Below are 26225 nucleotides of genomic sequence, written 5' to 3'. Positions count from 1 at the left end.
TCCATGTCATTTCCATTAGGCCCAGTCGTCGACGGCGGGCATTTAAATGTCGTTATGCCAAGAGAGCAACAAAAAAAAACGAGTAAAATTAAGCTTCATCTCGGAACCCAAAACTCCACTTATTGCCCCGCTCGATTTGACGGCACTTCCATTTATGGCAGCTGCAAACAAGTAATTAAGCGAAAATTAACCGATGACTGTGTCAAACAATCGCTTGTCTGGAAGTTCGTCATTCAATCGGTTTGCTTGTTTGCTAGTTTGCTGGCTTGGCTGTTGTTTTCGCCAAGTCTGGTACGTGATTTTAATAACAATAAAAACGGAACACACACACACAACATTGAGCAATTAACGCGCCAAGCGAATAGCGGCAGCAAAATTATTCAAATTGAGTTCTCAGCATTTGCGAGCTGTTTTTGCCCGCCGATTGCCATTTTGTATTTGTTTCATTGTGGCTGCCGCAATTGCTAATTGCATTTTCGTACATTTTCGTATATTTTCGTGCCAATGCGCTGGCCTCTTTCGAATTAAATCATATTAATGCACCCAATGCAAATGCATATTCAAATTGGCAACCATTTCCGATTCAAATATTAAATAAAAATAACAAAGCAATGAGCCAAAAGTGCATCTAATTAAATTTTGCACATTTTGTTGACCATTTACAATTTCAATAGTTTATTAATTATCGCAAACGAACGGCCTGAATACAAGTATATATGCAAACAATGTATTTACTGAACATTTTCGGGCACGTTTTGTTAATGATTTAACACGAGTCTTCGCATATCTATATGTAAAGTAAAACAATGGCTTAAATATCCAATTAGAACTTTAAAATGTTCATAAAGAACTAACTGTTTTTTAGCTCCGACATTTCCGTGTCCAAACTTGTAAATTCAATACATTGCTAAGCCATAATTAAACTGTAAATGGCATATAAAATTCTTCGAAAATTGAGTGGCTGACAGACGAGCCGAGTTAACTGGAGTGTGGCAAATTCTAATGACCAGGCCATTAGCCCAGCCGAAAAAAGGGCCCGGGACGACGAGCGGGCCAAGAAGAAGAAGGAGATGCCGATGGGCATCATTTAAGTTGGCAGAACACGCATACGCCGTGTTGCCCGCCGCACGCTTCGCTGAAGCGTGTTGAGAGCTCCACGCTCCGCTCAATTGGCAGGCTCGTCGAGCGTTGCCACACGGCACACACATCCTACCTATGCAGGGCGCCAATACCCAAAGGGGTGGGAACGAGATCACTTCGAAAATAGAAACACTTTCAGAAATACTAGCCGAATTGATTGTAGATTTTGAGCTATCCGTGCAGAAGCAGTTTTGGGAAGAAGCTTTCAGGAAATCTATTTCTTTAGGCATCACTAATCTTATTATTCACTGACTGGCAAAGTACAATTTTTAGCATCTCTACAATAAGTTACACTAAGCCATTCTAATTGTAATTGGCAATAGTAATGATTTTTCTCTGTGCACCAGTAATGCCCCATACATACCCTTCTTGGTAGCGGACTTGCCGAGGATCTGGCTCTGTTTGGTGGCCGGCATGGGTGAGTTGTTGCTGTCGCGGGACTTTTTGGCCACACACAGATTTAGCGGCTGATCGAGCGGAGTTGCAACCGTTGCTGCTGTGATGGTTGCTGCCACTGCTGCCGCTGCTGCTGCTGCTGCCACAGATGTTGCGCCTGCAACAGCGGCACTGTCTTCCTCGCTGGCATCGCTCATCGAAATGGAGGCGCTGCGGATGGGCTGCTGATCCTGATACGGCTTCAGTATGCTGTTCGGCGACTTGGCCGGTCCCTGGGCATCAAAGGCGCCCTCTGGCCGATCCTTTTTCACCAGCGACATGCCCAGGATATCGGCGATGGAGTGGGGCGTCGGGTGTGGCGGTAGGCGATCGTAGACATGGGCATGCCAATTGGTGGGCGGACCAGGTGTGGTTGTAATCGCAGGTGTGCTGACCGAACGCCGTTGCTGCTGTTGCTGCTGCTGTTGCGGCTGCTGCAGCTGCTGGGGATGCACGGAACTTGGGCGGGGCGCCACAACCGCCTCCAGTTGCTTCTGCAGGAACGTGGTGGGTGGACTGTCGGAGATCGTGCTGGCCATGTTGTTGTTGTCACGCACGCGCAGCATATTCACCAGCTTCTCCTTGCTGCTGCTGATGGGACTGACCATGTGGGTGGTCATCGAGGTGGGCGGTATGGTCAGCGGACTGCTGTAGTTGTAGCCATTGCAGGCCATCTTGTACAGATCGGTGTTGGATTGCTGGTGTTGCTGCTGCTGATGTTGATGTTGATTTTGATGATGCTGCTGCTGCAGGAGATGCAGTTGCTGCTGCTGTTGCTGATGCTGTTGCTGATCCTTTACAATGTTACCGTAATTATGACCCAGGGCGCCGCTGGCCATTTCAGCTGCCTCTAAGTGTGCGTCGCGTTCAGTTTCGGGCATCATTTGAGCCACGTTGCCTGCAAATGAGGGAAATAAAAAAATATGTTAAACAAGTTGGTAGTGAAAAATATATGTTAAACAAGTTGGTACTGAAAAATGGAGATAAAGTGAGAGAGAGCAAACTTAGATTAGCCCGAGCAGCTGCACATTTGTCGTCAACTTGTTAACGGTCTGCCTGCCAACTGGCGCCTGGTAATGTAATTTGTGCCCGCCCTCGACGTGAAGGCCAAAAGGCTTCGTTTGCAGCGGACCTCCACTTACTTTCACCGAACATCCACCCCTTTCCCCGCCCTTTGACCTCCCGCCCACCTTTCAGTTGTCCTCCCCGCAGAGAACCGAAAGTAATGCAATAAAATACAGCGTCAGTCCGTTGCCACTTGCTGCCTGTGCCGCAATGTACACGGCAAGAAAATAATACTAGTTATTTGTGGAATTTTCTAGAAAAAGTTTATAAACTTTATGGTTTATGGCTTTCAGTACCTCTTAGAATTGGAATCTTGAAATGTTCTTTGATATACTTAATATGTGTAATACCTAAGATCTATAAAAATGCTAGATTGTGACGAAATGGCGAAATAAGTGACTAAGGAAGGAAATGCTGTCATGGCTTAGCTGGTTTGTAATATATTTAGGCTTATCTTGATTGTTTGGCATTTAGATAAGATTACTTACTTATGAATCACAAAGTTAGCCCAAGTTATACTCATACTTTCAAGACCTAATTTAAATTGTCCAAGTGGAGCAGCATTTTCGCTTGCAGTGCAGCTCAACTTATTTAACCCTCCGGCAAGCCTTGGCTTCGGCTTTGGCTTCGGCCGACTTGGGTTGAGTTGAGTTGAAGTGGGTTGGAGTGGGTTGGAGCCCCCAACTGAGCCCCAGCGAGTTGGGTGGGTCAGGCGTAGCCTATTTCCTGGCGCACTGCGTTGTGATTTGCATAACAAAATGTTGCACAATCATTGCGAAAGAGAGGAGCGGAGCGAGCGACAGGGATAGAGGGAGATAGAGCTGGAGGAAGGATCCAACTAGGCGGCACATACGCTTTCAAGTGCTGAATCCAGGGGGTGGAAAGTGGGCGGTGGGTGGTAGGCGGTGGGCGGTGTCGCACAGCCTTGTACATTTGTCACTGTGAGCGTGCGTTTGTGTTTGCAAGTGCTTGCTGAAAATTTATGGCACAACATTTGAGTGTGACACAATTTAACTTAATTCGTTAAGTCAAAAGCGTGTGAAATGTACATGGGAAATTATTATATTTTAAATTTCAGCAGTAAATTCTACGAGCGTCGAGAGTTCTTTAACCTCAATGGTTTTAAATTGTATGTGTAACTAATTTAATAGTATTTTAGTTCATATGATATACGGAAATAACTTTGTGTCTCAATTAAACTATATAATCAATATTAATTATAATAACTTAATATTAAGTACTGACAAAAAATGTATTTAATTTATCAACTTTCAATAAATTTCAACATCTAGAAAATATAAATGCAATTAGTTCACGCTGAGTTATTTGAAGAATTCCGAAAATCACAAACCTAGGAGCCTTGAATTCTGTGTGAAAATAATTCCAAATTAAATATTTGCAGCTGTACGAAATGTATATCCGCTTTGCTAAATTTCGAGTAAACAATTTGCAGTTAATTTGTTGGCATTTTGAATGCATCGTTATGCGTTGTAACAACTCATGGCTGGCATTCCCAAAAGCAATTTAAATTAATACAAAGTGCACACTCACCCCAACACTTCCACACACAACACAAGCACACACACATACACTCGGAAAAACTGAGCAGACGGCCACCCAACTACCACCCCCTTTCCGCAGTCGGCGTCGCAGTCGCAATGTCAGATTCGAGCAGCGCGCTCAATAAAATGATGCGTGCTTAAATGTTTTTTATTGCCGCTCGGCAGCAGCAGCACCAACAAAGGAGACACGAAGATATTTGCCACTCGCACTCACACAGATACACCCACACGACTGCAACTTGACAAATTTCTATCGCAACACGAGAGAGCGAGTGGGAGAGAGAGAGAGAGCGAGCTCATAAATGTGGCTAGCAACATGTTGCCAAGGCGCCTGGCAAAATCACTTAAGTCGAAAATAAAATAAATGGCAAAGAGCAACAAGAGCAAAGCCAATTCACAGCGATGATGATGGGCGGCAATGGGAGGCGTGGGGTGGAGTGAAGTGGGCGGTGCGAGCGAGGCAGGAAGAAGGCTAGAGCGAGAGCGAGAGAGAGGGAAGGAAAGGAAAGGACGAGGCAGTTGGAATGTGTTGCCGGCTGATTTGGGGGACATATTCAAGCAGCGGAAGCAGCGCAGGCAAGCGGAAGAAGTTATTTCAATTGCCTTGCCTTCCAGTCCCGAACGCAGAAATAGAGAGAAAAGGAGGAGATGTCACTACACCGTGCGAAATTATTACAGAACTTGTTAATTAACGAGTAACTAGGGGAATTTGTCTGTGTTTAATCTTATTTTTAGATAGTTACACCCGATTTTTTAGACTTGAATTTAATTATTTTTTTAAAATGGTTTTTTTATGCGGGAAACCAATTTGTATATTTTTTTGAGCTCCCTAGAGACAATCTCTAATTTAATCTCGTTATTGCTTAAAATGAATTTTTGCTGTGTGGCTTCCAAAAAAAAAAAAGAGTGCCCCACCCTGCGGGCACGTTCAGTAGCTTAGTTGCCTGCGAGTGTGTGTATTAGTTACCTGGCACGCTTCTGCCAGAGCCTCCTCCCCCCAGCCCCTCCCTCGGATGCCCCTCAATGGCAGGAGCAGGACCCAAGTGTCGAGTGCCAGGACGAAGGCTAATGGCATTTAAGTTTTGTTAGCCGGACTCGCCCTGCCACATGTGGCGCATGTGGCACGTCAGGAGCGGCGGATGGCGAATGGCGAATGGTGGATGGTGGTTTTGTGGATGGGAATGTGCGACAGAAATTATATTGGATGGAATGTTACCAATGGTGGAGGAGACATTGAAGGCTAAGCTTTTTGTTTCATTAAAATGGGTATTTTACGTATTTGCACAAAATAATGGTTAAAGTATTTAAGTAAACTAAATAACTCTTCTTTAAGCCCGTTTGATTGCCTAAAATCTTCCAGATCTGAACCTCTTATTTGAGAATTCGCTCATGTTTGTTCTGTGTGACATATGAGCGTTATATCTGGAAAGTCTACATTTTCGCCCATTTCGGCAACTTTTTGCCAACCATATTTGGCCTCGAGGCTGCCGAGATGGATTTTTGGTGCTGGCCAAGCCGACTCCTGTCCTTCGGTGGCTTGCCAGCATTTTGTCTATTTTATTTCATTTTCATTTTATTGCATTGACAACCACGCAGCACACATTCCACAGGAGGGTCACAGGACCTGGGTGGGCGAGGGTGGCTGACTTTTTGTCTGCCGTTTTGCTGGAATTTTAACAAGCCACTCTCGAATCATCATCATCATCAGGGCCGCTTCATTTGCCCACGGCGTCTTTCGCCAGAGACCCTTGGTCGCCGCCATTCGTTTTGTACTTCTCCACTCAAAGAAAAAGGGTCTATTATCTACTCTTTATAAAAAGGTTCGTTAATTTAAGACTTGGAACTCTTTATAGGTAGCATGGTAAAGTATTAATTGCCACAATCAGAATATATATTTTAGATACAAAACACAATAGTACCAAAACAAATTTAATAGATTTTATCAAACCTATTAAATAAATTGACCTATTAGTAAATTGCCTATTTACTTGTACTTCCTATGTTGTAAATTTTCACTTTTTCTTCGCAAGTGTCATTGTTGTCTTTCCTTTTCGCTTCGTCCTTGTTCACGTTCGTCGTCGACTTTGCTTTTCAGCTTTTGGCTGGCTTTTCTCCGTCTCTGGGCCGTGTGTTAGTTTTGACGTTAACTGTGTGGCTGACTTTGTCCGCCCCTTTTTTCCGTATCTCCAAGCCCATGCCACCCCGCTTTACCGCCCACCCTCTGTCCGTTGCGCCATGTCAGCATAATTTAATGTGTTATCCTGTACTGTTTTTCTGCGTGTGTGTGTGTGTGGGAGTGAGTGAGTGGGTGTGAGTGAGTGGGTGCTGTCAACCTGGCAGCTAAAGTGTGTAATTCGTCATTCATATTTACCCCCTGATCCGAGCCACCGCCCCCAACCACCCACAAAGTTTGGCTTGTGCGTCATCATTTGCTGAATGGTAAGCCTTATAAATTGCTGGTTCTTATAGCCCGACTTTGGAGCAAAGAACGGATCTAACCCATCGCATATCGAATATAGGATCTAAATTATTGAAAATATTTGAATATTGTCTTTAAACTTGTTGGACTACAAAGCCAAGTTGGCAGCTGCAATCAACGCTGCAAGCCAGTTTGACCCCGGGGATTTCTGTGGTGACCTGTAACATGCCGCTAATTGATTTTTATGAGGTGCTCTAATGAATGTCCTGGGCGGCCCATAATTGCCCAGGCGAAAGCGGGCACACACACACATGCACACACACACGTACAAAATGGCAGGCGCCAGGCGGTTGGCATATTTCGTTGGGAAAGGAAAGTCTCTGAATATTTCATAAAGTTATGCGCTCGCTAATTAAATTGCCGCGACACACAGACACATGAGCACACAGGATGTGAGGTGATGTGATGTGAAGGCAAACAGTTCACTATCGGCACTTCACCTGGCGGGTTGGGTGGGCTAAGGAAAATTCCACCCCCAAGGACTAAGCAATTTTAAATGAATTTACATTAACCGTTGCCGCAGAGACCGGCTCGCGATGTTCCTTGGAAAATTGCTCGTGTGCCCCGTGTGCTTTAATTGTTTTAATTTCCCTGGCATTTGCCTCGTGTGTGAATTTATACTCACATGTGCGCACGGTCCTTCGCTAGTGTTAGTTCGTTATTCTCTTTTCGCTTTTCTTTTTTCCTTTATTTTTTGTTTGGGAAACTTTTTCCCAGCAAGGGCAAAGCAACAATAAGTTAATAGAACACGCACACACACGACGAGCACAAATTAAAATGAAATAAACTTTTACTTTTTCACTCCAAATCTCCAAATTGGGTTAGCACTTTGGCCGAGAGACAGACGGGCCGGGCCAACCAACAATTGAATCAAAGTCGAACGTTAAAGTCGCTTAAAACTTGACAACTCGAACGAAGGCAACGGTTGGAATACTAAAATCGGGGTTTGATTATTCCATGCCATTAATATTTTCAATATACTCGTATATATATGTGCGTAGAAGCAGTCAAACGATTATTATTGCCCGGCTATTTTGTGGGATTTTCCCAACTCCGTTTGCACAGCCAACTTGGTTACGGAATAACTTCATGGCATAGACAAGAGCTCGGCGAAGGGAAGCCAATATGGCTGCATAAATAAATCATAAAATGCTGAAAAACGATTGTCCGGGAAAAGTGCTCTTGTGTGTGTGCGTGTGCGCGGGAAAAGTGGGTATGTGAAAAGTGGCAATTGTGAACTTTTCTTTGGGGGGTGGCCGCTTTCGATCCGAGCAATTGCAGCGGGAGTTGCAATTTGGGGAATGTTTTATTCAAGTGTTTTTGGTTTGGTTGTAGAACTGTGTGTGTTTTCCCACATGGGTGAAAATAACTAGTTATGACTGTCAACCAATTGGATCAGTAAACTGCCTGTTGAATTTATTATATTATTTCATTCGAAACGATTTCATGACTGAGAGTTGTATGTCAGTTTGTTTTCTGTTTTGGTTTACTAAATTAAGTGTATTATTATTTTATTCAGTTTTCCTAAGTAATTGTTTTCTGTTTTTCTCCCCCATTTTAATTTGTAATGCCTGAAACCAACGAATTTTCACCTACTACTCCAATGTAAGCCACTTAGAGAAGGGCTAATAAAATAAACACCGCTAAATGGCGCAGGATAATGGTCACACACACCCAACTCAAGTTGAATCTCGGTCCCTCGTCATTTAACATTACAGTTACTGTTGCGGGCGAAATTCCAGCACATACGAGCATCCCTCCCGCCCCAGCCACGCCCCCAAGAGCCGAAGGTAAATGGCAGCCATTCGGAGCCAAATCTGCAGAGCACACAAACATTACGTGGCTATTTCGAGCGCAGCATTTAAGCTCTTCAATCTACAATTCCCCCGGCGAGGTCTTAAACTTTTCGTTTTCGTTTCTGTTTCAGTTTCTCTTGCTGTTGCTGCCACTGGCTGCCGCTGCTGCTGCTGCTGCTGCTGTTGTTGATGTTATATTTATTTATTTTTATTGACAGCATTATATTTTATTTATTATATTGAATTGAAGTCATTGTGCTGCCACGACCAGCTCACGACCGGGCCAAGTTAAGTTCCCTGCCATCCCTGGCATCCCAGCAGCTCCACTGCCACTGCCACTGCCACTGCCAGTGGCACGTTCTCAGCGGGCTGAGATGTGTGTTTGCGCCATTATTGTCAAGTCAGCATATAAAGCATCTAGCATCCAGCATCCAGCATTCAGCAGCCAGCGAAGGGTGGCCTAGATCCCAAATACACACACAGGCCAGGCACTGAGAAAAAAAACGCAGACCAAGGGGGTCTTGGGGATTCGAAATCCAAGGGTTTCTAAACGGTTTTCCATTAGTTCCAGCCTATTATATAATTATATATATAATTTATTTGTATTTTTTTCACTAGCTTGTAAATGCACTACTTCATTTCCGAAGATGCCACTTGTTTTGGGTTTAAATAATAATAAACCATATTTGATTTTGATAGACATCTGGAACTATTAATACATTTATTTATTTATTTAGTACTTAAGACGCAGTCCTTTTCTTTTCCAGTGCACGCATTCGTAGTTTGAACGGAAATCGTTATATAAATCACAGACAGATTATAAATGCTGCGCAATTTTCAAGTTATTTTTGCTAGATGCGTCTGCGAGGGTTGTTCTCATGACGCCCTTTTAGGGGTAACTCGGCAAAGGTTTGCGACAGTGAAGACTGCGCTGAGTGACAGCTAGATGTGGACAACTGTTGAGTGGATGGTTGGATAGGATACCAGACTAGGTGTTTGGGTGTGGGGGTGTCTGGGTGTTGGGGGAGTTGTTCATTAGTGCGGATGGGCGCAATTGAAACGACAGAAAATGAGTGAAAATGTCAGCTAATTATGTTTGCATTTTGGCCATATAGAACTGCCGCTGAGCCGGAAGTGCCGGCAGGCTCATTTCCGTTTGAAATGCTTCCTGTCATAATTCGCCCTCCCTGGGATTTTTGTTTTTTTCCTGTCCAACTACACCCGCCTCTTATTTTTATTTCCACATCGATTTTTGGGGCTGGAAGTGCTCCAAGAATAAGTCAAAACTTTGAGGCAATTTGCCTTTAAAGCTTTTTCGCCAAGGGTCCTTGGGGTTTTTTGCTTTTTTTTTTGGCCTTTTGGGAGAGACGAGGACGAAATGCGCTTGTCATGGCTTATTTCACTTGAACTTTGGGTCAGCAAAGTTGGCGTGCTCGAGCTTTATTTTTTTAATTTGCTGCGGCATTTTATTCGCTAAACGTTTTTGTTTTTTTTCTCAGTTTTTTTCAGTTTTTATATTATATTTTGGACCGACCATTAGACAGCCGCTCCTTTGTACACAAAAACGAAGAAAGAAAGAAATGCAAAAGGGCAAGGGAAAGGGAGTGAGAAAGAGAACTTGCCGCAATTAACTAACTGCCTATGATTGATGACATTTTAAATGGGATGGCGACTACTTCTCATTATTGCCATTATTATAATTCTCTTTTGCATTCGTCAGAAGTAGGCCCAGTGCCGCATTGGCTGATTGGTTGGCCATAAGGCGAACTGGGTCAAAGGTCACCGCACTCGACTAATTGCCATCCAATTGGACCACATGTCGACTGAGTTGCCGCTCATTGGATTCCCTCGGTTTGCAATGGATTGGAATGGATTGGATTGGATTGCTGGCTTGCTACACTTAATTGTCAAGCGAATGCAGGCGAATGGAGTGCAATGTTTTAAATTAATGCATTATTGCCCATGTGCCATCGATTATTTATATTGCTTTTATTGCCGTTAGCCAGCAGCATTGAGTACATCCATCAGTTTGTCAATCAATCAACTAACTGGCACATGAAGTATGCAAAAACTTTCAACAAACAACTTGATCGAATGTGAAAACTTTTCACATCATTTCAGTTGAACAGGAAATATTCTATACACATTTGTGTCACATCTCCTAATTGGAATTGACGTGGAAATCGAGTGGAAAATGAAAACTTACCAATAGAGGACACTTGTCTCACTCGAAAGTCGCAATGCAAATATTTGAGGATATTTAAAGCATTCCATTTGGGCACTATCCATTCTCAGAGGTCTCAAGTATAGATGATCCTGTTTAAGGACTATTATTCGATCCTTCTTAATCCCACTTAAGTATACTTGATTATGTTGTATATTCCGGAATCACTACACTGTTTCGAACCGAAGCGCTGAAAGTGCAAACTGTGACTAAACTGTGATTTGCGCAGGGCAGATAATGCAGGTTTCTAATTTCTAATCGTAGGTCTTTAAGATCGCGTTGAGATGGAACCCTTTGAGCAAAGGGTCAATAGGCAACGACGTCACTCAGTTGGCTCAATGCGCAAATCATTGAATTCCGCCTAATGAGGAAGGAAAATCGTGGGAATTAAGTGGAATAAAGAGCAAAGGTTCAGCTCCCTTTTTTTGAGTGAAAGGTAATCGAAATGTGATGACCCTGCTGTCACCCAATATTTGGCATCTCTGCGAGCGAAGCGATCTCGGGCCAGCCGGTTGAAATATGAGTCAATTATACTTCCGTACGCATAAATTAATGATTAATTGCAAAATAAATTGACTTGCGTCACTTAATTACGTAGCGCAAGCGACACTGGAGAAAGCCGATAGTGAAAGGGGGCGGGGTGGCGCAGGGCGGTGGGCGGGCGCAGTTGTCACGCTCCGTGCAAAGGCCCGTCACTCGTCCGCCTGTCAACGCACTCGCTCAATTACACTGCGCGAAATAAGGGAGTTTTATGCTTCGCTAAATCTGCAAAATTAACAATCGACAGGTAGAAGACACTACGCCATAATATTGCTAATTTCTTGCAAATACTTCAAAATATCAATAATTAATATCTGTAAAATGTTACTACTTGATGCGCATATCAAGGAGTGCTATAATAAGAAGATTCTAATTTATTCGCTACAACTTTTTTTTCAACTCAGCTTGCATCCCCCGATTTCTCCGAGTGTGCACCAAGAGGGACAAACACATGCACAGAACGGCAATTTCTGCTGTTGACATTCACAGTCAAACATGCTTAATTAATGCCAGCAACGTTGCCATCACTCGTCGACTCCTCACCCTCCTCACCCACCCCCCAAACCACCACCCGCTTCTCGGCATTTCGCAGTAAATGAGAGCCGGCGCAGTAAGACAACATTAATGCGAACATTAACAAAAACTGCTGGCGCTGCCTACTGTGCGCCCAGATCGCCCGGCTCCCAAAAATAAACACTCGCCGGCATCATCATCATAATAATAATGATACATGGCCAAGTCGAAGTCGTAGCTCTCGAGTGAGTGGCCCGATGGCACTTGATGCCGTGGTGCTGGTCTGGCTGCCGGCTCCGCTCCTTGATGAGCATTTTCCGATGATGGTGCCATCTGCATCCCCATTCCCATCCCCATCCCCATGCCCATGTCCACCACCCGTACCCATCCATAGCCACTGCAAAGCCAACTCAGACTTTTGTTCATTGTCTGGCAAGATTCCCATAATTAAGCACAAAAGAACACAGTGGTTTAGGGCGCCATTTGAAAAGTTTACTCCTCAGCCAGAAATTTATTTATTTTATTATTAGGACATGGCGTGCTTTCAAATATTTATAGTGATTAAAGACCATAAATAGTTGTTAAATGGTTTTTTAAGTGCTAAAAAATGTTATGTTTATTTAAATTGAATTTTTCCGGATTTATTTCGTTGGGCGATATCGCGTCTTAACTAGTTTTAAGTGAAGGATTGCTTTAGAACCTGTGTCATTTGGCAAGCTTTGTCTCACGCAATTAACCCTTTGGTGCCAGTGTTGCGGCAACTGCTTGCTTTGCACAAAAATCAATAAAAACCTTGCCGAAATGGCTTTCGCACCACTCCAGTTGATCCGATTTGGTTCGCCGGATCGAAGAAAATGCAGGCGGGGATTCGGCGGGTGGAGCTGGACGAGGACGAGGGCGAGAAATAAAACTGGGGGACGAGAATAAAGCTGGCGAGCAATTAACGCTGAATTGATACGCACAGCGCGAAAGGCATTGAACCCTCCTTCGTCCGTCCGGAGCAGAAAGGCGCTCCAGTGCCAGTCCGCCCATTTAAGCGTTGGCATTAAGACGTAATTAAAACAACGCCAAATGGGAGCGGATCAGAGGACCCCACTCGCTCAGGAGCAGCAGCCAATGGGGGCCAGCAAGGAGTCAAAAGATTATTTGTATTTAATTTCAAGTACGCTGGCAGTCAGGCACTGCTGCTAATGCTTCTGCTTCTGCTTTTGGCTTTGGCTCTCCTTTTGCTTTTGCTTTTGCTTAGCAGAGACAGTTTTTCTCCCCGCCGTACATAAAACTCAATTATAATTAAGCATTTAAGTGGAAACGAGCGAGGCTGCGAGCAAATGAAGCGAACTCCGTTCGAGTGAAGAGAACTTCCACCATGTTCCAACTTGATGACAAGGCGGCCACCAAACCCGCCTCTGCCACCGCCCCCCTGACCCCGCCCCCAGTGACCCCGCCCACTTTTATTAGTGGTAGCCAGGGGCAGCACCCTAATTGCTAAGAGCGCCACTCGAAGTTTCGGCAGGATAAGGATAAGGATGACGATAAGGATAAGGATGGTAACTCGAGCATGAGGCGGTATTTAATTATCGTTCATCGCTCATCGCTGCCCATTTGTTCGCGAAGGTTTTATTGGGAGCTGCACTGAGCACAATTTCTCTTGCTTGCTAACTTAGTAGTATATGCATGCTAATTACACGTTCTGAAACAAGAGCTCTTTTCAAACCGCTGTGCAGATAAGAGATAGTAAAACCATCTGGGGTTGTATACAAGAGAAATACTCAGAATATAATATTCCTGTTCGCCTTCCTTGCCAGTTGGTACACCATTTTTCTCACTGTATCACATTTGGCCTTTACCACTCGCCAGGACATTGCTACTCGATTCCAGTTGCCATGGCAGTGGATTAATTGTTACGTAAACTCGTTTAATTTGCTTGCATAATGCAGGCTGCAACCAGAGGCGAAAAGTATCTCAATTAACGAAATCGTCGATGGGGTCAAAGTATCATGGCCATCTATGTATTTTCCGGCCAAATAGGTCAGCCATTTGGTAGATATTTATTTATAAAACTCACTCGCTTTTTTCTGGGCCAGTCAAGTGTGTAAATATATACGACAACTGACAACTGCCGAATGGAAAAATGGGAAATGGGGAAAAGGAAAATGGACGGTTCGGGGATGTGAAATTTTAATGAACTTTTAAACGTAATGAAAGTAATTTTCAAATTGCAAGCTCACAGAAAGTGGAGAGCGGTGCAGGAGTAGATGAGAAGGGGGCGGGGCAGGAGGCATGCGGCTTAACGTGTTTTTTTTTTCTGTGCCCCAGTAAAATTCAATTGCGGCAGAAGTCGAGCGCTGGCAACTTTTGTGCGTCCTTCAGACGGACCAGCCACCCAAAACAACCCACCAGATAACCCGCCACCCATCCAAAACCCAGTGAAAAAAGCCAGTTGGCCGGGCGGCCACTCGAAATGATTTCGAAATGGCATTGAATGTAGCATTTAATTTGTGCGCCACAAGCGGCGGCGATGAGGATGAAGTTGTCGGTGGTCCTTCGCCAGGTCCGCAGCTCTGCTCATGGCTGCTATTTATAACTGTTTATTTGCCGTGTGCCATCCGCGATACACGGCGAGAAAGTGTGGCCAAAAACATTTCATAATTCCTGTAGTTTCAAAAGTTAATCATAAAGTTAACTATACATCCGATACCTGCGATTATGATGGAAGTCAAAGGGCTTTGGGCTATGATTTCTCTGTATGAAATGGGCTATGTCCTTTTCTCTCAGTGCAGTTGCAGCTGGGGCTCTGTCTGCGACTGAAAGGGATTAATTAAACTGACAACTGACGTCTGTGGGTGGCCGCCGCCCCCTGCGCGTCCGCCTCGTTTGCGAAATCCACAGTCGACTGTCTTTGATGCCCGGAGTTCGGCATAATTAGTTAAATGTGCTTGGCCATAACAATGCGGAGAGCTGGCCAACACCGCCCCGCCGAACTCTTTTTGGCCCTGGCATTTAGTTTAATTTAATATATCCTGCCATAAAGATCAAGGCTGGCGATGAAGAGAGTCGCTAATTGCCAAAGTATGTAATAATTAGCCGCGGCCAAAATGTGAAATAAAATTAATTAGGTGTGCAAATCAGCCAAGGATATCCACATTTACATTCACATTTGCATTTACTTGCAGTTAGTCATTTTGCTTGTGTTTGCCCCAAGCACACACACAGTTACATGTGCACTCTACATACATACGTATGTGTACTTTATATCATTCCCCATTTCCCCATTTCCATCAGTAAACAGGCAAAAAAGCTCCTGACGCTCATTTGCCAGCAATTAAGTGCACAGAAAGAGATGGAGACAGTCACTTGAAATGGCGCCATCTGAACTTTGTCGATATGCGAATGTATCTACAGTGGAACCCCTGCGAGCGGAAACATTCTGTTCAATTACTCCACAATTTGGCCAGTCTATACATATTCATGTTTTATTAAACTTAATTTCTCTTTTTATTTTCAAATTCAAACTTTTGAAAGACACCTCTTTTCTATGCTCTGTAGCTTCGCACATTTGAGTGGCCACTGTGCCTGTGCGCCCTCATCCCCGAAAACGAAGGATTCGGGAGCTCGTGTGCGCGCATGTGGGTATTTTAATTAGAAAGTTGTACATTTTGCCTAATTTGACAAATTGTTTTAATATAGTGTGCAAACTTTTCGGCTACATGGCGGCGCAAATTAGTTTTTCCGTTGCGTTGCCAGGGAATTGGGTCGACCTGCTGATGATTGAAAAATCCTTCAGTTGCCGCAATGAATGCGCCAGTAGTTATGCAACACGGCGCAGGATTCGTTAATCCTGCGGATTATTAAAACACACAGCGTGCCCAATTAAAATTGTAATTTGATGTTACAAAACCCACCCGTTGAACTGAACCGCAACTTCACGTGTGCTTAGCCTTTAATTGTTACTAATATCGGTGGTTGATTGAGAGGTCGGGAAAATGTTTTTCGTTTCGCTGCTAATTGACTATTTGCTGTACCCGAAGGAATTTTCAATATTATGGCCAAACATGAAACAATTTGCCACATATTCCAATCTGCTACTAATTGTTTTTTCCATCCATATGAATTCTGTTCCCATTTCCGGCTATTTTTAAACTCGTATATTTACCAAGTATTAACCCAATGCCGTGCTGTATATTAATTGCAGCTTTTGAATGCTTTCTGCCTCATGATTTGCTTCCCAGTATTTGCAACCCAATTCATCATCAAACGGATTATTTTTGGCCATGGCAAAATAAACAAGAGATTTGTGAAATTTTCGCTTGCACAGATTTTACTTTATAGTTCGAAGCTTTTGTTTACAATAGTTCTTGGTACTTGGAAGTGGATATATGTATATGGGTCAATTAAATCAATTGCTCGAATATAAGCCACAGCTTAAATTCATTAATCAAACTTAAATTGTTTTACGAAAAACCTTAAGTACATGCTTTACAAGTTGCAAGTCAAATGTGCAATGCGGCAAAATAAAACTAACGCCTAATCAATTTTTAAATAATATGTAAAGTGTAACCTAATCTTCGGATGGCAATGTATTGTCAGGATCTGGAGCTTCATTGATGGTTAGTCTGTTGTAGAGTTCGTGGAGCTGATCCTTTTTCTGAGCCATAGGCAAAGCCCGTTGATAGCGTTCCTCCCAGGCTTCTGGATGGGATCGGGCCAAGACCTTTAGGGTAACTTCCACAGCTCCCTTCATTTCCTTCTCGGGACTCTCGTGATAGAGCAACAGCAGATCCATGGCACGTTTTACTATGGCATCCCACACCTCCTTTTCATACTCCTTCTCGGTATCCGTCTCGCTGAACCTGGGCTTCAGTTTGCCCACAGCCAAAGCAGCCAGGATGCGAATGCCCGCCGAAGGATCATCCATGCGCTGCATGGTGGCATAGGCCAATGGTTTCAGATCTTCCACAGACATTTCCCGGAAATACACAACCGCCTTGATCGCATAGTGCCGTGTGGTGACATTGCGATCCTCGAGCAGGCTAGGCATGTGTTTGGCCAACGAGGGCAGCACTTCCACAGATTCAGACTCGGCTCCCTGGGCCAAGGCACATAGTGTGGCCATGGCCAGGGATCTCATGGCCTCGGCATTAGATCCAGCTTTCCAGGTCAGATAGGGTTCCACGATCTGCGACACGAATTCACTTAACATCTGGGTGCTGCGCTCACGTTCTATGTTCATCGTCTTCGACCAAAATAGAGTTGCCAACGAGAGACTGCTGAAGATTTTCACCTGCGCACTATCGCAGCAATGTGCAAAGACGATCTTAACCTTCTCGATCAGATCGTGCACATAGGTGTCTCGAATGAGGCACATATTTATCAATCCATCCAACAGCATCACTGGCTCAGCATTATCCTCCAAAGCCGCGTCCAGATTCTCCACATCCTTCAAGGCCAAGTGAAACCAACGTTCGTGGGTTTTCGCAACCGAAGAGTTGAGAAGTGTCACAATTTTTTCGATCAGCATTTGGCCTAAGTTGACATCTTCGTTGCCGCTCCTTTCGAGGGAATGGGAAAGTGCCATTACTTTAATGCCAGTTACATACACCGCCTCGTAGAGATCTTCCAGCTCGTTCTGCCCCGCATTGATCTTCAGCGACTTGTCCACAATGGTATCCAATAGTTTCAGTATGTAGTGCTGGAAGCCTGGCTTCAGGGTATGCGAGTAATCGGTGCTGCGAAGGAGGCGGGCCAACCGCATCAGCTGCTCATAGGTGCCACCCAGCGAGGCGGTGAACATGTGGTAGAAACATCTCATATACGACTCCCGGGCATTTCGTTCCAGGCCATCGAAGCCATGATCTATCCAGGCATCGTAGGACAACAGGCGACCCATCAAATCCGCCACCTTGGCGGCTTCCGCGTTGACTTCGGCCACAGGATCTATACAGGCGTGGGCCAAATCCCCATAGATCTCGAAGAACTTTGCCGTCATGGCAGCCTCGGCGTGCAAGACAAATTGATAGAGAAGCTTCAGGGCGTGAAGGCGAACGTTGTCCTTCCAGTCGCTTGTTTCCCGCGTAATCAGTTGCAACAGTCTCAAGGATCGTTGCACCAACCCACGACATCCTATGGTAGGACGCTTGACACCTTCCGGGTAATTCTCAACCGGCAGATCGCTGATTTCCTGTTGCGACAACTCGGCTTCGTTTTCATTGAAATACTGCACGCCACACTTGAGCCATTGCGGGTGTATGTGATTCAGGACCTCCGGAGACTCGTCCTTGAGGCAACAAAGAACCAGGGGCAGAATTCTCTCAAAGAAGGAATAGCGATCCAGCAGCTCCATTAGCATGATAATGCCCATCTGGCCGACTTCACGACGCACCAAAGGCATGGTGTCCATGAGAAGGGGCGACACCTCATTGAAGAGCCGCCTCATTGCATCGCCACTGGCGTCCATGTGCAGACTCAGCCTGCCGATGGCTTCAATGGCCTCGATCCTGGCCTGCGCATGCTTGTGGTTCAACATGGAGTACAGAGGTACCAGTAGGGATTCCGTAAAGGGACGAAACTCCTGGGTATCAGCCACGCGAGCGAGATTCACCACGGTGGAGCAGCCTTCGCGCTGAACCACCGGATAGTCATCCTTGACGGACTTGATCAGGATCTTCACCACCAGGGGATAGCACTCCCTGAAGACGCCCACACTACCCATCTTTGCGTACAGGCCAACCATCAGATTCAGTTGCTTAATGTAGAGCAGACGGATCTCCTCGCTGGGCTCCACGGTCTCGGCCTTTCCCATCCGCTCCGCCAACGTGGACACCACATTCATCAGGTGGAAGTCCGTGGGCGGCAGACCAGCCAAAAAGGCACTTACCGCTTGCACGGCACGATCGCGAACGCTTTCGAATTTATCCTCGTAGCACTTCAACAGATGCAGATACAGTTGATCGAATACCCGGGCTATTTCGTCGGCTTTCGCGGTTTTTGCTCCATTTTCGCACTTATCTCGTAGTTCTTCCAGAACTGTGGTCTTCAGACGTCTGTCGGGGCTCTCCAGTTCCGTGCAGATCTTCTGGGTATCAATATCGAAGCCCATTCTGGGATTATATTTAATACTTCTTTAACAATTTTTATTTTATTATTTTTAATAACTTTCAGCAGATGATTCCTTGAATAAGAGTGGCTTAAATGAATGATTCATTCGATATGTTTCGATTTGAGCGGCAAAAGATATAAATACAATTTTGGTTGAATTCAGGGTTACTTGCAAAAGTACTTCAGATTTCTTCGGTAGCTAGCTGTTGATTTGAGCTGCTTTTGTGTATCTTCTTGATTCGAAAATATATCTTACTTGCTCCGTGTTCTTCTTTCTATAGAAAACCCCTTTTCTTAGTTGCTCTCAGCTCTTATTTAGTGGTTTTTAAATATAATATTCAGTTTCTTATATTTTTTGCCGTTTTCTGTTGTGTTCTTTGTAGTAAAGATATTGGTTTGCACTGGATTCTCATCCAATCTTTGCTCCAGAATTCCAAAGATACTTTTTTCGCCGGTTTCCCGAGCTGCGCGTGTGATGCTCGTTTGGTTGTTTTTCACAGATTTCGATTTCTAGGCTGCAAAACGAGAATGTTTAAACGTTACTCAGGCGACAAACACACCGGCTGCTATGTTGCTATGGCTACACAAAAGATAACGTAGTTTTTGTACTTTTCCCGCACTTTTGTTTGTTTATTTCGCCCAAACAAATTTACCACCCGACAACGTGCCGCAAACTAAATTGCTGAATGATCAGCTGTTTGTCAGCCCAAAAAGTGCTGTGAAGTTGGCGAAAAAAGTGCTGGAAAGCTTCGGTTTGGCGCGCATATTCAAAAAGCAGGTGGCTTTACCATTCGTTTGAAGTTTGATGTGCTATCGCTTATTTGCCCAGCTAATTGGGCGCAACCATAAATGAAGTTTCTGTGGAAAAGAAGAGCTTGGAAGTAGTGAAGGAGCAGCGGCTGTCTTTTTATGAGTTCGACTCTGGGCCATAAAATAAGTGTTTAGTGTTTCTCTGCCGCTCGTGGCTCACATTCGTAATGCCTTATCTGTGGAGCGGGCTATCTAATTGCGTTGTCGTTTCTTATCAACATCAGTCCAACAGAACGACAATATCTAAGATTGATTGCCGGCACAACTAGTCGACAGGCCGACGAAATGACTGACTGACGGACTGACTAACTGACGTACTAACTGACTGAAGGAAATCATATAAAATGTCTATTTTTATCGCAACTTAATTGCATTTGTGGGTCACCGAAATTAGGGCTATAATGAGCACACACACGAGAAATGCGGGCGGGTTGAAATTCGGTCGCAGATAAGCAGAAAATGGCAGTATCGACATCGCATGATATTATATGTTAATTAACCCAGGTGAGCGGTTCAACTCAGTATCGTTAATCGTTATCTCGTGGGAAGATCAGACTATTTAAACCGCTGAGTTGCATTTTCAAAAGTTTTTGTTTAAGCGGTTGGCAAATGATTTTCCCTTCATTATAGCTTACATTTTGCTTACAAAGTGGAATGATCAAGCGTCGGAAATAATTAGTTGCTTTGATTAGGTTACAATCATTCATTATTGCATAGACTGTGAAATGTGTATACTATAAATATGTATAGTAGAATTCCATGGCGGTAACTTGAAATTGATAAGATGAAATTAAATATTCAAGAAATTAATAAGGTTAATGCCTATAATGGGATGCATTTGCTACCTTATTGTTTCAATGTTATGATAAGTTGAAAAGGTTCTTCAACAATATAATTCGAAAATCTGTTGACTGTGGGAATTCTGAAGAGCTCCCGTTTTCAGGCCGTGGTGTGGTGAAGGTAAGGAAAAGGAGACGTCGCCGTGGATATTAATCCGTAGATTGTGTGGCAGGCAACCCGGTCTGCTATCCGATGTTGATCTTTCCATTTGAATTTAATTTAATGCCCGTTGTGTGTGCCCGAGTATTTTTTCTTGTTTTTATTCAATTTCCCTTTCGTTATCCCATCTGTAGGGTTGCTGCTCTACAGATATGTAGTAGATTGGCGTGCCCAGTTTCGCTGGGCATATTTTATGAGCGTTTCTTTTGCTCCTACCTACTGTCGAATATTGTTGTTGTCATTTTTATTGGAAGCCAGCGCGCGGCTACAGATACTGCAGATACACCGGGCAAACACACGGATGCGGGGATACGGATACAGTCAAAGATACAGATACAATGGCGAACTCATAAGTTTTGCTGCTCCCATTTGTGTATTTGTGTGCACAATTCGATTCCATACCTTTTTGTGTGCGACGGCAGGCGGCACACGCTCCAAAGCAATTAAGCGCATGAATCAGGTTCGTTCGGTTTTCAGGGCAGGGCAATGTATCCGAGTATCCAAGTATCCAAGTATCCGAGTATCTGAGTATCCGTACGCATTTCAGTCCGTTTCTGTGTGTGTAAAGGCGGCATGCGCTTTTTTTATGGGCCACAGAGAGACACAGCAGACAGCAGACACCGGCACAATAAACTTAATTGATATGAAATGAAGTCATTTGGCAAAATCACTGGGAGAGTAATGGACCGCGCTCATTCAATTTGATTTGATGTCGGCCAGTTCGGCTCGACAACAAAGTCATATATTCGTACATACGTTTGTATATGCTGTGCAAATTTATTTATATATATAAAGGCATGTGTGTGGGTTTTTCGAAAGCAATTGAGCATATGAGGCATTTACACACATCTGCATATGCATTTTTCTTTTTGCGCCGACCAAAAGAGTTTTCAATTAAAAGTTACATTTTTTGCGCGCCGGCAAAGTGCGGAAGCCGTCTGAACTGGTCGCTCCACACCGGTACTGTATGTCTGCAGATAAAGCCAAAATGCAGCCAGCTGGCTTATAATGGTCATAATTATTAATTAGATACATATATGTACATATATGTACGTATGTAGCTGCCAAACAAGCTTGCCCCCTTCTGCGAGGAGCTGAAGGCACTTAAACGGAGACTTGAGTGCAAAATGCGAATGCAAATTTGCCAATTGATATTGATTGAATTGCAAGCTGCACCGGCACCACAGCCACAGCCACAGTTACAGCCACTGGCTAATTAGTTTTATTTTTTGCAACTGGCCGCTTAAGTGAATGACGACGAACTGCGTCACTTGGACTTGATTGAGTCGATTTCTCGGAATCGCTGATTAGGAACGTTCCTAATGGCTTGACTTTTGTCGCACTTTTGCGCTCTACGAGATGTTGGAGCTTTGAAATAAAACAGCCGCCCCCTTTTCCCCCAACAGTTCAAGTACAAGTACAAGTGCCCCCCATTTCACATTAATGGGCCCCGTTTAATTGCGTGACTCATCAGCTGCAATCGCCGCCTGACATCGCGAAGCGGACTGTTGGCTGGTCGCTTATTTGCCTGAGCTGTCTGCTGGGTACTTGTTTAGTTGTAACTCGCCTCGAGACCATGGCGATGGTATTGGGGATTGGGGATGGGATCCCGAACTGGCTCTTTGAGCTCCAGCCGCTCGTCGGCTCTTTCAGTTGGCGGCGAAGAAAGCACGGCTCTTAATTAATAATCAACTGAGCTGGCTGGCAAATGAGGGTCTTGATTGGCAGATTGAAATTGATCGGTTACAATTTGAATACAGAATATAACAATTCTCAAATATTTTTAGTTTTAATCAGAATCTCTGTAGCATTTTATACTATTTCTATCACGCATTGATAAGAAAGCATAAGAGAAATGGGAAAATGATTAGAGAATTATTATAATACATTTAGTTTGATAGTACTTTTGAAACAAATATTACGTTATATTACATTTCATAATGCCAGTTTATTATAAATAATGAAAAATATATCCTGTTTGGTTTAGGAATTTATCACTTGAAAATTTCAATAGCAGAATACATTTTTTTAATTGAGTAATAACATTTGCCATATATCGAGAAATTGGTGATTAAGCGTATCAGAAATGTGGAGGGGCGATTAATGGGCTACGGACCCATTTGTTTATGCATTCTGTTTTCAGTATGGCCATTGCATTATTTTCATTATTTCCATTATTTGTTTACACTTGCTATTAGCGTGAAAAATGCAGGCACTCCGACTGTGATTGTTGTAATGAGAGCCACAAATGCTTTCTGTTTCCGAATATACTCGTAATTCTTTGCATTCGCATTTGCATTTTTGCGTAATCTCGACGCTGGGCCCATTCAAATGCCAAATGGCTGAGCCCGTGTGTTCTGTTTGTGCAGTCGCATAGTTTGCAGATACGTATGTATCTGAATACACATAACGAGTATATGTAGATATATATGTACATGGATCCAGACTGACCAGTTGCAGTTCCAGTTGCAGGCTATTTCATGCCATGGCAATCCATTCATTCATCGCGTCAAGTGTCAGGCCGTCGTCTGTCAGTCAATCAGAAAACGGTTTGAGTAACAATTTAATTAATTTCGTTGTGCAGTGCGAAATGCGAACCTGTTGTGCCACAGATATTAGATATCATAGCGCTAGGCACACACATAATGCTGCCGCACTGAATGGAATTGCCTTTTAATTATGCCTAATACTCATGACACGACTCAATTAAATGCCAACGATGACTGGTAGAATCTGCTGAGTCCCAAGCCCATCCCAAAAGATATCAGATGCAGATACATAGATAGACAGATAGATAGATAGATAGATAGATAGATAGGTGGATAGGTAGAGAGACGAACAGAACCCGAGCGAAAGAGAAAGCTCGTCGTTTCGCAGTCATATTAGTTTTTGTTATCTGCAGGCATGGTAATTAACACAAAACCACAGGCAGTTAATATGGCCCATCTACAGTGGGCCGAATGCAGATGACAAGTGCGGCTCTCGAAGATCGAGTGCTGCTTGAAATTCGGAAGTAGTCAATTATAGAATCAAAAATATAAAGGCCAGAAATATGTATAATGGTATAATTTCAAATTTTATAACCACAACACTTCTATTGATTAGCAATCTCTGGCCGAAAAGCCTGGATATTCGCTTGTTTACTTGCGAATAAATGCACAGTCATTGATAATTCAGTTTCTTTGGCATTATTGTGTGTGCGCAATCATTTGTTTACATTCGCTTATAGTTGCGGCAATTGACAGGGCAATGTTTCCCCGATTGCGATTACTAAACTGGCAACTGGCAAACTGGCGAACTGGTAAACTGGTTATAAATGGCAGAGTGCTGAGGCAGCCCCTATGCTCAGCGACATGGGTTCGGAACAGAATGGAACAAAATAAATACGAATGCGAATTTTCAGCACATTTTACCGTCGTCATCAATGCACAGGAAACACCAAAATCAACAGCATTTACAAGAGCTGGCAACAACGGCAACGGCAGCGGCATCATCATGAAATTGAAATTAATTATATGTCAACAACGTGATTACAGAGAAATTTAACTAATTCGAAATCGTTGATTTATACCGAGCTAAACGGGTTGATAAGATAAGGTTTTCAGTCATTTATCGTGTTTCGATGGTCTATCAATTTTGAATCGAGTGTTTGACTTTCTCTTTGCAATGATAAAATGGTTGCGAAAAATAAGGTAAATCAAACAACTGCTGAAATATTTATAGAGGGCTTTAGATATAGCAAACTAATTCCCATTTGATGTAAAATGTTACCTTTTATTGAATGACACATTTGATAAGCAGATCCCCATTATTTTTAGACATGCCATGGTGATATCACATAAATGTTGAGCTGATTGACACCAGAAATAAACGTCATTTAGTACGGTTAAATTAGAGAAAACCTTTATATATTTCTGTTGGGGGTGCATTTTTATATGGGCATTACGTAGTTGATAAGATAAGATTGTAGGTCATTTATCGAATTTGATTGGCCAATTAATTTGCTATTGAGGCGTGTGCTTTCTACATAATTAAACCTACACTGGAACATAGAAGTGCAGTTTTTGAATGTTTGTAACTGCGATTAGTTCTATATTCTAATATAGCTATTTATTGATGTTGATATATGAATGGTATATATGTATATGGGTTTTCCCACTCTAAAATATTGTGTAACATGTGAAAGCATTGTAAAACACTGATTAGAAACGACTGCCTGTAAAAAGGGAATACAAATACAAGTTTCTGCTTATCTGCCCCTTGCAACCTTGATGACCCCAGATTGTCCTTGACCCCAGCTGATGAGATTCCGAGAAATAGTCGGGGATTCACTTGCTTAAGGAAACGTACTCAAATTATAGATTATTTCCCGTTTAAACTTAGCTCACCTGTGAGGGGGCCACTCGGGCGGTTGTTGATTGTATCCGAATGAGTCAAGGTGGGTGGAAATCCAATTAAACGATTTCACTCTCTTCCTCGCCGTGTTGTTGGGTAAACGCTTTTTATGGGCAGACTATTTATAGTTTGGGTGGCAAAGGTCACCTCATGTATGTGGGTGGTGGCCCTTTAGTTAGTTTCTATTTTATTTTTATTCAGTTTTATTTCCTTTTGGTTTTGGTTTCCTTTTGTTTTCACTTTTTTGTTATCCTTTTCCAGCTCACTTTTTACTCGCTGACGTTTTTACACGGCTCGTTGGTTTCGCTGCTGATTATAATCCTTAATTAGTCTAACGAGTTGCAAATTAATCCACTTTCCCTAATTAAATTGCCTTTGCCGCGACTACGGGCCAAGCAAAAAAACAGCAAAAAAATAACAAAAACGCAACTGCCAATGGCGGTGTCATTTCAAAAACAAATGAAAAAATTTACAAAATAAACGACACAAAAAACTGACTAATGAAAGAAAAAGGAACATTCCAAGGGGTGCGGGGGTGGTTCGGTGATGAAAATGTAATTAATTCATTAGCCTGCCAATTGACAATTATTGATTATTGTTTTGGCTCGGCGACTGCGAATTAATTTTAATGTATTTTCGCTGGCTGTTTTTGAGTTTAGCTGCACAATTTGTTATTGCCCGCACGTCGTTCATTTATTTAATTTTTAATTATTTTGAAATGCGTTCTGGTTTCATAATTGGCAGCCCATTGTCTCCTCCATGCCGTTTGCACTCATATTATATGCAGCTATAATGCCTTTGTAATTTAATTAAATTTATTTGCATTCATTTATTTATTGTGAAACAATGTGCACGCCGAATCGCGACCCTGTTTTTGCTTCATTTGTCATCTGTGTTCATTTTCAATTTGGCCATTTGCCTCGTTAAAATATTGAAATGTGGCGAATATTTTAATGTGTCAACTGCGCTTAACAAATGTTTTAATTGTAACGAGCAAAATCTGCTTGCTCGCTATTTTTAAATCTGCTTAATAAGTAGCTTCAACATTTGTCGCACTACTTTGTGTATGCAAATGGCTAGAAATCTGATTAAAATACAGGAAATATAGTGCCAAACACCGACGGCAGCGACAAATTAGTTTGTGAAATTTGGGTGAGGCATAATGGGGTCAT

General features: G+C 43.2%; 2 protein-coding genes and 1 long non-coding RNA gene across 6 annotated transcripts in view; 1 reads left to right on the top strand and 2 right to left on the bottom strand.

The window, feature by feature from the left end:
- LOC122622363 (homeobox protein abdominal-B) overlaps positions 1 to 25169 on the bottom strand; it is a 38393-nt gene extending 13224 nt beyond the window's left edge. The window contains exons 1-2 of one of the 4 annotated variants that reach the window (XM_043800755.1): positions 25047 to 25169; positions 1505 to 2473 (exon numbers count right to left, since the gene is read on the bottom strand). In XM_043800755.1, the coding sequence (XP_043656690.1) occupies positions 1505 to 2459 (955 nt within the window). In that variant the 5' untranslated portion in view covers positions 2460 to 2473; positions 25047 to 25169. Of the gene's footprint in view, positions 1 to 1504; positions 2474 to 6190; positions 6323 to 7306; positions 7564 to 10683; positions 11233 to 25046 lie in introns of those variants that run through there. The other 3 variants (XM_043800757.1, XM_043800756.1, XM_043800758.1) reach the window with 3 other exon arrangements.
- On the top strand, positions 8177 to 10732 carry LOC122622366. The gene is made up of 3 exons (XR_006326295.1): positions 8177 to 8471; positions 9977 to 10537; positions 10599 to 10732. It is a non-coding gene; the product is annotated as an uncharacterized LOC122622366 (long non-coding RNA).
- Positions 16055 to 25177, bottom strand: LOC122622362 (dynein axonemal assembly factor 5). Its single transcript, XM_043800753.1, has 2 exons — positions 25047 to 25177; positions 16055 to 19364 (listed from the first exon to the last, which is right to left on the bottom strand). Exon 2 carries the CDS (start codon positions 18848 to 18850, stop codon positions 16313 to 16315), a length of 2538 nt encoding a protein of 845 aa, XP_043656688.1. The 5' UTR covers positions 18851 to 19364; positions 25047 to 25177; the 3' UTR covers positions 16055 to 16312.
- Between the last annotated feature and the right edge of the window lie 1048 nt (positions 25178 to 26225).

The sequence above is a fragment of the Drosophila teissieri genome, chromosome 3R (genome assembly GCF_016746235.2).
Source record: "Drosophila teissieri strain GT53w chromosome 3R, Prin_Dtei_1.1, whole genome shotgun sequence".
Lineage (NCBI taxonomy): Eukaryota > Metazoa > Arthropoda > Insecta > Diptera > Drosophilidae > Drosophila > Drosophila teissieri.
Note: the sequence above shows the minus strand (reverse complement) of the source record. Positions and strands in the feature narration are given on the sequence as shown.

Excerpts from the sequence above, each read along its gene's own strand:
- LOC122622362 (XM_043800753.1), bottom strand. The coding sequence starts at position 18,850 with ATGGGCTTCGATATTGATACCCAGAAGATCTGCACGGAACTGGAGAGC.